General features: G+C 41.0%; 1 protein-coding gene across 1 annotated transcript in view; it reads left to right on the top strand.

Annotated features, from left to right (window-relative positions):
* Nucleotides 1–13279, top strand: part of myo16 (myosin XVI) — a 301066-nt gene that overhangs the window by 141444 nt on the left and 146343 nt on the right. The window contains exons 13-14 of the mRNA XM_048598425.1: nt 5498–5603; nt 5986–6002. Coding sequence (XP_048454382.1) covers nt 5498–5603; nt 5986–6002 — 123 coding nt within the window. The remainder of the gene's footprint in view (nt 1–5497; nt 5604–5985; nt 6003–13279) is intronic.

The raw sequence follows: 13279 nt of genomic DNA, 5'->3' as shown, positions 1-13279 counted from the left end.
CACCCCCCAAGATCCCTGTGTACAAATACATGTTGCTTTAAACAAGCATCATTAAGGCACAACAAGGTGCAGGGCTGGATGAACACAGCAGGCCAAGCAGCATCATAGGAGCAGAAAGGCTGACGTTTTGGGCCTAGACCCTTCATCAGAAATGGGGGAGGGGAAGGGGGTTCTGAAATAAATAGGGATGGAGGGGGAGGCGGATAAAAGATGGATAGAGGAGAAGATAGGTGGAGAAGAAACAGACAGGTCGAGGAGGCGGGGATGGAGCCAGTAAAGGTGAGTGTAGGTGGGGAGTTAGGGAGGGGATAGGTCAGTCCAGGGAGGACGGACAGGTCAAGGGGGCGGGATGAGGTTAGTCGATAGGAGGTGGGGGTGCGGCTTGAGGTGGGAGGAGGGGATAGGTGGGAGGAAGAACAGGTTAGGGAGGCGGGGACGAGCTGGGCTGGTTTTGGGATGCAGTAGGGGGAGGGGAGATTTTGAAGCTTGTGAAATCCACATTGATACCATTGGGCTGCAGGGTTCCCAAGCGGAATATGAGTTGCTGTTCCTGCAACCTTCGGGTGGCATCGTTGTGGCACTGCAGGAGGCCCAGGATGGACATGTCGTCTGAGGAATGGGAGGGGGAGTTGAAATGGTTCGCGACTGGAAGGTGCAGTTGTTTATTGCGAACCGAGCGTAGGTGTTCTGCAAAGCGGTCCCCGAGCCTCCGCTTGGTTTCCCCGATGTAGAGGAAGCCACACCGGGTACAGCGGATGCAGTATACCACATTGGCAGATGTGCAGGTGAACATCTGCTTGATGTGGAAAGTCTTCTTGGGGCCTGGGATGGGGGTGAGGGAGGAGGTATGGGGGCAGGTGTAGCACTTCCTGCGGTTGCAGGGAAAAGTGGTGGGGCTGGAGGGGAGTGTGGAGCGGACAAGGGAGTCACGGAGAGAGTGGTCCCTCCATAAAGCAGATAAGGGTGGGGAGGGAAAGATGTCTTTGGTGGTGGGGTCGGATTGCAGATGACAGAAGTGTCGAAGGATGATGCGTTGGATCCGGAGGTTGGTGGGGTGGTACGTGAGGATGAAGGGGATTCTTTTTTGGTTGTTATTGCGGGGACAGGGTGTGAGGGATGAGTTGCAGGAAATGTGGGAGACATGGTTGAGGGCGTTCTCGATCACTGAGTGGGGGAAGTTGCGGTCCTTGAAAAACGAGGACATCTGAGATGTACGGGAGTGGAATGCCTCATCCTGGGAGCAGATGTGGAGGAGGCAAAGGAATTAGGAATAGGGGATGGCATTTTTGCAGGAAGGTGGGTGGGAGGAGGAGTATTCTAGGTAGCTGTGGGAGTCGGTGGGCTTGAAATGGATATCGGTTTCTAGGTGGTTGCCCGAGATGGAGACAGAGAGGTCCAGGAAGGAGAGAGAGGTATTAGAGATGGTCCAGGTGAATTAAGGCACATTACAGATTCAACTGATTTTCTTACATTTACTGTTAGTGTAGTTATTAGCACAATGAGGATTTTGAGCAGGTCCAATCACAGAATTACATCCAATAAAAGATATTTTATTTTGAGGGTTTGCAAGTGTGGGCTGGTCAATTGTGGCCTTTATTCTGCCTATGATGAAAAGCTACTGTGTAAAAAAATGTTTTCTAATTTCCCCTTTCAGTATTTTTTAAGCTGCTGATTTAAATCTATGAACTTTGGTCATTAAGCTCTTGCTACAGGAGATTATTTGTCTCGACTTGTGCTGTTACAGTGCACTGGTAGGACTCAACTCTGAATAGAACAATTTCAGCTTCTCCAGTATCTCCACATTACTAAGGTCCTTCATCCTTGGTATTCTTGTTAAAACATCTTCTTTAACCTTGGCAAGTATTTGGAATCTGCTTCCAAAACTATAGTACACTGAAATATGCATAAATACTGATGCAAAATTATGTACAATTACTTGTGGAGAGGGATATGGAAACTATTGGAGAAATAAAAGGTGGTATCTTGAAAAAAGTGTCCATATTAGGGAAGAGGAGGTGCTGTGTGTTATAAAACGTATAAAGGTGGATAAATCTCTGGGACCTGATAAGGTGTATCCCAGAACTCTGCGGGCTGCTGGAGAAGTGATTCCTAGGGCCATGCTGACATAGTTCTGTCATGGATAGCAATGGGTGAGGGGCTGGAAGACTGCAGTGTGGCTGATGTGGTGCCACTATTTAAGGAAAGTAGTAAGGAAAAGTCAGGGAACTGTAGACTGGTGAGTCTGACATGAATGTGGGTAAGTTATTGGGAGCGGGATCCTGAGGAATAGGATTTGCATGTATTTGGAAAGGCAATGACTGATTAGAGATAGTCAACACAGCTTTGTGAATGGGAATTCGTGTCTCACTAACTTGATTGAGTTTTTTGAGGAAATGACAAAGAAGATTGATGAAGCCAGAGCGGTGGACATTATCTATATGGTCTTCAGTAAGGCATTTGACAAAGTTCCGCATGGTAGACTGTTTAGCAAGGTTAGATCACACGGAATCCAGGGAGAACTAGCCATTTCGATACAAAATTAGCTTGAAGGTAGGAGACAGAGGGCAATGGTGGAACGTTGTTTTTTGGACTGGAATCCTTTGTGACCACTGGTGCACCACAATGATTGGTGCTAGGTCCACTGTTTTTAATTTGGTTGTGAATATTGGAGGAATGTTTGGTAAGTTTTCAGAAGATACCAAAATTATTGGTATAGTGGACAATGAAGAAGGTTAAGTCAGAGTACAACGGGACCTCGATCAGATGGGCCGATGGGCCGAGGAGTGGCAGATGGAATCTAAATTAGATAAATGTGAAGGGTTGCATTTTTGTGAGACAAATCAGGGCAGGACTTATGTACTTATGTACTGGGGATTGTTGCTGAACAAAGGGACCTTGGAGTACAGGTTCATAGCTCCTTGAAGGTGGGGAGCCATGGGTAGACAGGTGGTGAAGAAGGCATTTATTGTGCATTAAGTATAGCAGCTGCAATGTCATGTTATGGCTGTACAGGACTTTGGTTAGGCCACTTTTGAAATACTGCATTCAGTTCTGATCTCCCTGCTATAGAAAGGATGTTGTGAAACTTGAAAGGGTTCAGAAAAGATTTACAAAGATGTTGCCGGGTTTGGAGGGTTTGACCTATAAGGAGAGGCTGGATAGGCTGGAACTATTTTCCCTGATGATTGGAGGCTGAGGGATGACCTTATAGAGATTTATAAAATCATGAGGGACAAGGATAGGGTGAATAGACAATGACTTTTTCCCAGGGTAGGGGTGTCCAAAACTAGAGGGCATGGGTTTAAGGTAAGAGGATATAAAAGGGGCCGAAGGGGGCAACATTTTCATGTTCAGAGCATGCGTGTATGGAATGAACTGCCAAAGGAAGTGGTGGGAGCTGGTACAATTACAACACTTAAAAGGTATCTGGATGGATACATGAATAGGAAAGTTTTAGAGGGATGTGGATCAAATGCTGGCGAATGGGACTAGAGTAATTTAAGTAACAAGGAGTTGCACAGATGTCACATGTTAACCCGAGTGGCTGGCAGAAACCATCCATGGTGTCCAAGAGGTTATAGCTGGATTTAGCATCCACTGTGAGTGCAGCAGGAGATGTTGATACACTGCAGGAAGAGGTTCCCTTACTGGCTGTGCTTTTGGAAGGTGAGTTGATCTGGAGCGCACATATGTCAATGGGGATGGTTCACATCAGAAAGCTGCACCTTTGGTAGGTGATTTGCCCAATACAATCCTCCATGGTACAGGAGAGGTATGTCCAACCTGCTCTTGGAGGTCTACACAGGAGCATCCAGCTGATGCAGTGCCAAATTGAAGAGACTTGTCTGTGGTGGCATTATATGTTAAGCTGACAACACTCTGACTGTTGGATCTGCAGGACAAGAGGGCTCACAATGACCCAGACTGGGATTGGACCTATGAGGCTATGGATAGTTACAAATGTGGGAGAGACAGCCATGGATTTGGCCAGCATACCCAACTGAAGTGGTTGTCAGAGACGGAAAATGACCTGTAACATGTTCTAAACACAATATTGCAGACATTTAGAAATATGGTGGTAATTGTGGAAGCGATCCCTCTTTCACTGAGCAGAATGGGACTTTGGTGTAAGAAGGAGAGCAAAGGTTTTGTTGTATGATAAGGGCAACACAATTGTAACTAAAAGCATGTATGACAGCATGTTCTCACAATGTAAAGGATTAAATCTCAAAATGCACTTTGGTGTTTTTGCTGTTTTATTCAAGTTACAGTAGCATTCATTCTTCTTGCCCTTCTTGAATAATGGTACCACATTAGCTGTCTTCTAGTTCTCTTGAATCCCTCCAAGTGGCAAAGAGGAATTGAAAGTTAATGTCATAGCTCCTATAAATCTCTTCCTTTGCCTCCCACTCTAGCCTGGGATACATCTCATCTGAGCCTGGGGGTTTATTTACTTTCAAACCTGCTAATAAACCCTCTTGTTATAAAGGATAGCATCCCGTTAGATTTTTCAATATTTGGTGTACCTGTAGCTTTTGTGAATCATGCACAGGAACACTAAGTCCCTCCAGTAGAATAGCTACAGGTAATCTATTGAGTGGTTCAACCAGTTTCACTATAAATTTGATACAATGCTTGTATCTCCCCAGTGCCAATTTAAACTGCATGTGTTTTGATAGATAAACATCTTAAAACTCACTAACTAGTCATTTACCTCCTCATCTAATTAAGGCCTGTGAACAAGCGCCAGCTATTTGACGCTGAGAAAGAGATGTAAAAAGTGACAACTCCATCTCTCTCTGCAATAAATTAGCACTTACACCAAATTCCCAAGATACTATTTGTTCTGTGCCATTTGCCATACAGCTTCCGCTAAACTCAGATTTTTAACTAGTTTGTAGTTTAAAGTTCTAAGTCAAAGTCTGATTGTTAATCTAAATGTTCGCTTGAGGAAAATGTACCACACGTATCCCACCAGCACAAAATGTGCACTCATCCCTTGTTGTACTCAATCTTTGTCAACTCCACTCTTAGCTCCCATTCAATATGCACCAGTGTCTTTTGGAGAGAAACAGAAAAACATTAAAGAAGCAATTACTTTGACTAAACTTCATCACCTTAACTGGGAGTCATTAGCTTTGCCATTAGTGAATTCTGAACTAAATGAAGTTGAGCAGTGAAATGTAAGTGTTGGCCAATGTAACTTGGTTCAGTTTATAGCAATGGGGTTGTAATTCTGAAGATGGCAGCTATGCTACTGAAGGAGTCAAACTCCAGGGTGCAATTCTAGCCTTAATATGGGATTTAATTGAAAAGCTCACATACCGTCAGGTTAAATTCATTATCTGTCTGTCTCTCTCTCTCTCAAAGGTGAGAGTTACTAGTATTCAGCTGTGCTTTGTTAAAACTTGATGTTCTGTTCAATCTGTTTTCTTCCATCTGATTCATTTGTTGAGTTCTGAAGATGGATCAGACTCATGTGTCTTCTCTCTTGCAGTGGTGAAACTGGATCAGGCAAAACAGAAGCTTGCAAACACATTGTGAAGCACCTGGCATGTAGATCTATGACCACTGAGTGTGTGCTTGAAGCAAAGATTAACCACGTAAGTAGCAAAAATTAAACAGTCGTGTGGCAAAGAAAAAACACATGCAGTATTAGGATTAAGATAATATGGCTTTGTTGCTCACTTCTTCATGTAACTAAAAGCAAAATATTTAGACTCGTCAGTTGTTTGGACATTGGGATTCTGTCCCCAGCGTTGTGCGTCGCTTGATGGGACACCAAGATTAAACATTACAGACCTTAGTGTGTGAACTGTGTGATATTCAGCCATTATATGCAGTCTGTACAAAATTGCATTTTGTACATTGTTGATTTATATTCCTCATAAGATAAAGGTAGCAACTTACAGCTGTCTGGTGCTGCAGAGGCAGTGGCTTTGTTGCTGTTCTTCTAATCTTTTACTTTTCTGTCCTTTATACTAGTGTGATAATATTGAAAAGTAAGGAAGTTATGTTCAACCTGTATCAAACTCGTGGTTAGACTACACTTATAATATTACATACAAATTTGCTTGTCATATTATATTAATAAAATGATATAGATGGACTATTTATTATGAATAAATTACATCTAACAACAGGAAAACAAAATATGAATTCTCGAGATATGACTTTACTTGCACTATCACTTTCCTAAACCCATACACATGTACAGCCGGACACAGACAAACAAACATGAATGTTATGGGTGGAGGTAAAATTACTGGAGAAATGTAGTCCAGTAGCACAAGTCCACATGATTTGATGAGAAGTCCCTTTTGCTTCTTCTAAATCCTTCTGATGTCTGACCTCTTTTTTTCCCAGACCCTTTCAGTTCTTTGCTAAAGAGGCAGAACATTCAACATGTTTGTTGTTCAGTCACTATTTAGGGGGCAACAGCTTGTAGCAAATGAGGGGAGAGCTATCTTTCAATTCTTGCTTAATTCACTACAGAGAGTTGCTGTCTCTTGTATCCTAGAGACCTTCTGCCCTGTACAGTTCATGCACAAGCTGTCCAATTGCCTAGGAGCCAATCAGAGCATTGTTGTCATCCTGATGACTCCTGGGCCACGTGACTGGCTGTTGGAGAGGGATTTTATAGAAGAGTCTGAGTCCCGTGTTCAGTCACACAAATCCATCTTTATTTGGAGCTGCTTTACCACCACATGTGGGAGATGCTAGGCACTTTTCCAAATCTGGCTTTCACATGGGTCCCATTGCCCTCTTAATAATAGCTCAGATTGGAGGTCAGTGATAGTCTACGTTTCCCAATAAAGTACAGGATATTTATACATACCGCGTTACAATGGTTACAAGCAACTTTGACATCAGTATTTGCCACATTCCCTCTGACCTGCACATCCAACCCTGTGAATACATGATTAATGATGGACAACTTCAGGTCCAGCTTAGGTCCTCCCATCATCTCAAGATGTTTGCTAGACCCCCTATTACCTGTCCTTGGGCCGTTACGATTATTGACCATATTCCGACAGTGATTGTTATGTCCCTTGCTAGACATTTGCCAGCAAATCATACACTTGCTTATTACTAATGACTTGTAATATTTGGTCATGCAGTTCATATCCCTTGCTGATCTTAATACAGAAGATTAAAAAGGATAAGAATTTCTACCAATTGTTACAATATTCGCAATATCTGCTCTAATATAAAGTTACTTATAAAGTTGTACATTGTTAAACCTAACGTTATGATTCTGCGACAAAGCTAACAATTTCAGGAGCAGCTTCCCTCTTATCCAACTTGCGAAGTAGCTGTTGTTTATTCTCTCGAGGTCATAGTGATCCTGTTTCAAAATTGTTTCTGCCCCCTCTTGCTGCATTATTTGTCTCTTGGTGCTCTTATGACGTTATCTTGTTTACTCCTTTTTGTTGTTCCAATCTTCTTGCTGATGGAGAAAACAGTTTCTTCAGGGGTGTCTCTACCAGTGGTTAACTACCTTCAGAAATTTAATTACCCAATACCTAATAAATGTAAACTTCTATTATTGTACAAATATGTATTTATTCTAATCTGTAATTATAATTATTTCTAAAAGCCTCATTTCAGGTAGGTCAAGCTTTCCCTTTTATTTCATATAAGAATCAGAAATCTCAAGTCAGATAGTTTTCATCTGAGCTGCCTTATTAGTCATACTGTTTGCATTCTAGTCCCATCTTACGAAAACTTGGAGGCATTTCATTGTCTGTCTGTGTAGGCCATGATTTGAGCTGTATGAAATGCTGTATCAGCTAAAATTTCCATTGATTGTCTGTATCGCTTAAAAGAAAACACCCAATAGCCATTTTGTCATATTCAGCCCTGCACAACTACAACACTGGGCCTAATTGAGATCACAATTAGCAATCTGTCTCTGGGTGAAGCTTGTCCTGAACAGACACCCACAGTGACATTAGTTCTCAAACACCACACCCCCCACTCCTCCACAGTTAGGACTAAGCAGTAATGCAAACATAGCTCACAATGACTTCTAGTAAGTTGTTTTTAAAAGTGCAACTCCTTCCAAAGCAGTCCTTTTTCCATTTTGATTCATAATCCAAAATAGTGAAAATTAGTCAACGTGGTCTATACATACCATATAAATATTAGGCAAGAATTGACGGACTGGGTATTTTTTCTAAAAAAAAAACTGAGATCTGACCTAATAGAAGTTTTTAAAATTATGGTAGGTTTTGATAGAAGTGGATGTCGAGGGAATGTTTCCTCTTCTGGTGAAGAATACAATCAGAGGCTGTCAACTGAAGAAATTCAGCAAGAAATCCAACAGGGAATTCTGAAGAAACCCATTTTTCCAAAGATTCGTGAAAATGTGAGACTTGCTGTCACAGGGAGTGGTTAAAGTGAAAAGCATAGATGCAATTAAGGCGAAACTAGTCAAGCATTTGAGGGAGAAGGGAGGAGATGTTAACAATACAAGACTTGGATGAAGAAAAATGGTATGAGGCTTGAGTGGTGTGTAAACCATGGCATGACCTTGTTGGGCTGAATGGCCTGTTCATAAGTTGTATATGTAAGTAAACGCAAGTGATGTCAAGATGAACAGCAAGAGCTCCGTTAGAAATATAAAAAGGAAGAGAGAGGCCAAAGTAAACAAAAGCCCTTGGGAGGATGAGACTGGGAAAATAATAATGGGGAATGAGGAAATGGAAGAAGAGTTGAATGAATACCTGGCATCAGTTTTCACAATAGAAGACATGAACAACATTCCAAAAACACTAAATGATCAATGGGGCTAAACACTGATATGGCCTGTGGACCAGATCAGATGAATCCTTGGATTGTAAAACAAGTAGCTACAGAGAAAATGGATCCATTGTAGTAATCTTCCGAGATTCCTTTGATTCTGGAGGAATTCTAGACAATTGGAAAACTGCCAATGTAACATTTAATTTAAGAAAGGAAGAAGACAAAAAAACAGCTTGCTACGGGCCAGTTAGCCTTACATCTGTTATTGAGAAAATACTAGTCTAGTATAGAGGATATAATAGCAGAGCACTACAAAATACATAAAATGATCAAGCAATATCAGCATGATTTCACAAAGGGAAAATAATGCCTGACAAATTTACCAAATTTCTTTGAAGAGGTTACAACAGGATGGATGAAAGGGTAGCAGTGGATGTAAAATATTTGTATTGATAAGATGTCACATGTTAATCTACTTAAGATAAGAGCTTATGGTGTTGGAAGCAGTCTATTAACATCAATAGAAGGTTGGCTTAACTAATAGAAGAGAAAGATTTGGAATAAGTGGGGCAAGTTCAGGATAGCAGTCTGTAACTAGCGGTGTACCTTCGGGAACAGTACTGGAGCCACAATTATTTACAATCTGTGTTGATGACTTGGATAAGGAAAGTAAAGGTACTGTAGCCAAGTTTGCTGATTACACCAAAGTAAGTGATACTGTAAATAGTGAGGATGACACAATGAGTCCATAGAAGGATATAGATTAAACAAGTGTTCAAAAACATTGCAGATGCAATATAGCATGAGAAAGTGTGAGACAATGCACTTTTACAGGAAAAATTGAGAAGCTGAATAGTTTTTAAATTGATAAAGATTGCAGAAAGCTACAGCAGAGACATTTGGGAGTCCTTATACAATTAATTATAATAAAAGTTGGCATATAGGTTCAGTAAGTGAAATATTGTCCTTTTATTTCAGAAGGAATAGAGTATAAAAATGTGTGTGCACTTGTAATGTCAAGGCATGCAATGCAACAGGCTACGAGTTGGAAAATGGCTTTAGAATAGTTAATTGGCTGTTTTTGACTGGTAAGGACATGATGGGCCAAAGGGCCTTTTTCCATGCTATAGGATTCTATGATTCTGTGACTCTAGGGAAGTTTTGTTGGAACTCTACAAGGCACTAGTTAGGCCACACTTGGTATACTGTGAACGGTTTTGGTCGCCTAATCTAATATACAGGCATAGGAGACAGTGAAGAGAAGATCGCTAGATTGACCCTAAGTAGGGATGGACTTTCTTATGAGGAGACATTGAGTGCTTTGGGCCTATTCATAATCTCAGAGTAAAAGGTCTCCCATTTAAGGCAGAGAAGGAACATATTCTCACAGCAGGTAGCAAATCTGTGGATTTTTACAGCAAAGTGCTGAAGAGTTTGGGTCATTAAATATATTAAAAGCTGACATAGACAGATTTTTAATCAGTAAAACAATCAAAGGTTATGGGGGAAAGGAAGGCGAGCAGAGTTGACAATTATTAGACCAGCCATGACCTCATTTAATGACTGTGTGCTGTTTTATTTCTTTTTGCCAATTTGTTTCCAACACCCTTTCTTTTAGTTAACAGTGCCATCATCTGGAATATCAGCTGCATTACACTACAATTTTTGTTTAATGTGTGAATTAACAGTTTGCATTTAAGAAAATTCTTATTTTATCTTTTAGAAATATTTTCTATTCAGTTTTTCGCAATATTGTTCATCCTTTGTTGCTTCTTGATCCTCAGCTATGTTCCCCTTCATGACCTCATTGTCATTTATACAGACAATATCAAACTACATGTCCATCACCTTTCCTAAATTGTACAGTGCTTTTGTACTGGCAGGCTGTTTTTCCACTAACTTGACTTGTTAAGAAGATTGTAGAAATTGTATTTATTCACACACAATGATCTCCCACACTACAGATTTTACATTCTTCCCTGGTCCTAGTTTCAGACTCTGCACCCTGACCAATAGAGGTGCTTACTGGGTATGATAGAAATTGAGCGTACATTGATAACAATTATCACCAACAAGAGACAATGAAAAATGTAATGGATAATTACACAAACACTTGCATTGATCACGATACCAAGCACTGGAAAATTCAGAACATCACACATTTTGAAACAGAGGAGATCAGTTAGTGGAGTATTTTTGTATTCTGAAGTATCTAAGATCCCTCTTTTTATTCTTTCCATTCACTTGAGCAGTTTGAGAAGCTGCATCTTTCAAAGTGTGACCTCAAACAATTGACTGGACTTCAGTTTCCATTCCTTAAGACTCTCCAATACTTCTCTGCTTTCTACATCCATAATACATGGTATTTCATGAGTTAGAAAATACCTCTCCTTTCCAGATGAAACATTGCCTAACTAGAATTTCTTTTCCTAACTGTAAATAACTAACAAAATCCCAGTGAAAAGCTAAATTTAATATAAATTATACAGACAGTGATCAGGATGCCCTCACATCCTGGTGGTGGAGCAGGCCAGGGTTTCCTTTTCAGAAGTATTCAGGGAATGCTGAGGCGTAGAGGCTTAAGGACTCCCTAAGAGCTGGAAGTACAGGAGTTATTGGGGAAATGGGATGTGGATGGGGACTAGTTGATGGACAAGGGAACACTCCTGCTTGTGCTGGCTCACAAGGAGTTCAAAAACAGGCCAACCCTTATAACATACATGGCCCTCTTTGTGGTTAAGCTGCTTCTCTTGTTACATTGTAGTTGCCAAGCATTATGCATCATGGGAATGCCCCTGTGTGGACCTTACCAATGCACAGCACTTTGTCATTGCAAAACGTATCACGTGATAAATTAGTCTATAGAAGGTCACTTTTAATGCTGACCTTCTAAACCTCGTCACTGATGATAAATAGACATGAGTTAAACAACCAGGCAATCTATTGTGAAGAAGCATTTTGAGGGCTGGAGTGTTAGCCAGCACAGTAGGAGAATTCCTTACCTTTCTTCAAATTGTGCTGTAAATCATGTGCCTTTCTAGAGAGTTAGCTCTTGGTTGAGTGGGAGAGAATGACAGACTACCTATGGAACCACAAGTGCAACCAGTACACTTTGAATAAGTTCTGAAGAAGGGTTTAATGTTTTAGCGAAGATTTGTCGCTCGTGTTGTGGTTGGAGTTGTTGGTTGGTTTGCCGAGCTGACTGGTTTTCATGCAAATGTTTCGTTCCCCTTCTAGGTGACATTTTCAGTGTGTCTAGCCTCCATTGAAGCACTGTTGTTCTGTTCTTTTCTGAATTTATATGGTCCGGTCTGTTATGGTGGGGTCTGTTATGTAGATGGTGTCTATTTCAACACATATGTTTATGCTACCAATGGTTGTAAACCAGGCTTCCAGAAATTCTCGTGCTTGTTTTTGTTTTGTTTGTTTTCGTAGTGAATAGAAACGAGGGAGAGTTGGTGTTCGTGTATCCTGGTGGCGAGTTTTCTGCCCATCTGTCCTATGTATTGCTTCTCGCAGTTGCTGCACGGTATTTTGTATATCACATTTGTCCTGCTCATGTTAAAATAGACCCCATCTACATATCACTACCGAGCAAAACCAGAAACAGAACTACCCACCATAACAGACCAGACCATATAAATTCAGAACGGAACAGAACAACAGTGCTTCAGTGGACACTGGACAGCACTGAAGATGTCACCTAGAAGGGGACAAAATATTTGCGCGAAAACCACTCAGCTCGGCGAACCAACCAAAAACTCTGAAGAAGGGTCACTGGACCCAAAACATGAACTTTGCTTTCTCTCTACAGATGCTGCTAGACCTGCTGAGGTTTTCCAGGAATTTCTGATTCCATTTCTGAATTCCAGCATCCACAGTTTTTTTTTGTTTTTTTAACATTTAATATTGTAAGTCTGTGATTTTCAGTTCACTAAGATCAGTATGCAATCATGTGATATTCCCATAGACGTTGACGGCATATGAGACTCTAGAAATGATTAAAATCCCACAAAATTTACCTCATCTGAGGGATGACAGCAGAATTAATAACCACGTGTGGGGAAGGTGGAGTGGTCTGGTCTCAGAGGCTGCTCAGAGGCACGTCAAAATGTCACAACATAAGTAACCCTCAAATAAAAACAATCTTTAGGAGCAAAGGAGGAAACAACAGGAGGATTAATAATGTGGCCCAAACACCAGTATTACTACAGTCCCCTCAAATCACTTGCAGAATATTCTCTTTTGAGAATGACTTTCAAATAGAAAACCATACAGTGAATATGGACAAAGATGGTATTTCTGGCACAATTCTTTTTAAATAAAGTATGAAGGGGAAGAGTCTAAGCACAAGATTAAAGGAAATGAACAAAGTTTAAATTACAGTGATGAGATCTAGAAATGAAATAATTTGAAGAGTTGAAAAGTGAATAGCCTATCTGAAAGTAAGATGTTTATTTTCCAAACAGCTGTGTGGTATATGGGACAACAAGGTGCAGGGCTGGATGAACACAGCAGGCCAAGCAGCATC

Source organism: Rhincodon typus, chromosome 6, assembly GCF_021869965.1.
Source record: "Rhincodon typus isolate 14 chromosome 6, sRhiTyp1.1, whole genome shotgun sequence".
Classification (NCBI taxonomy): domain Eukaryota; kingdom Metazoa; phylum Chordata; class Chondrichthyes; order Orectolobiformes; family Rhincodontidae; genus Rhincodon; species Rhincodon typus.
The sequence above is the reverse complement of the archived record's forward strand: the minus strand, read 5'-3'. Positions and strand labels throughout refer to the sequence as shown.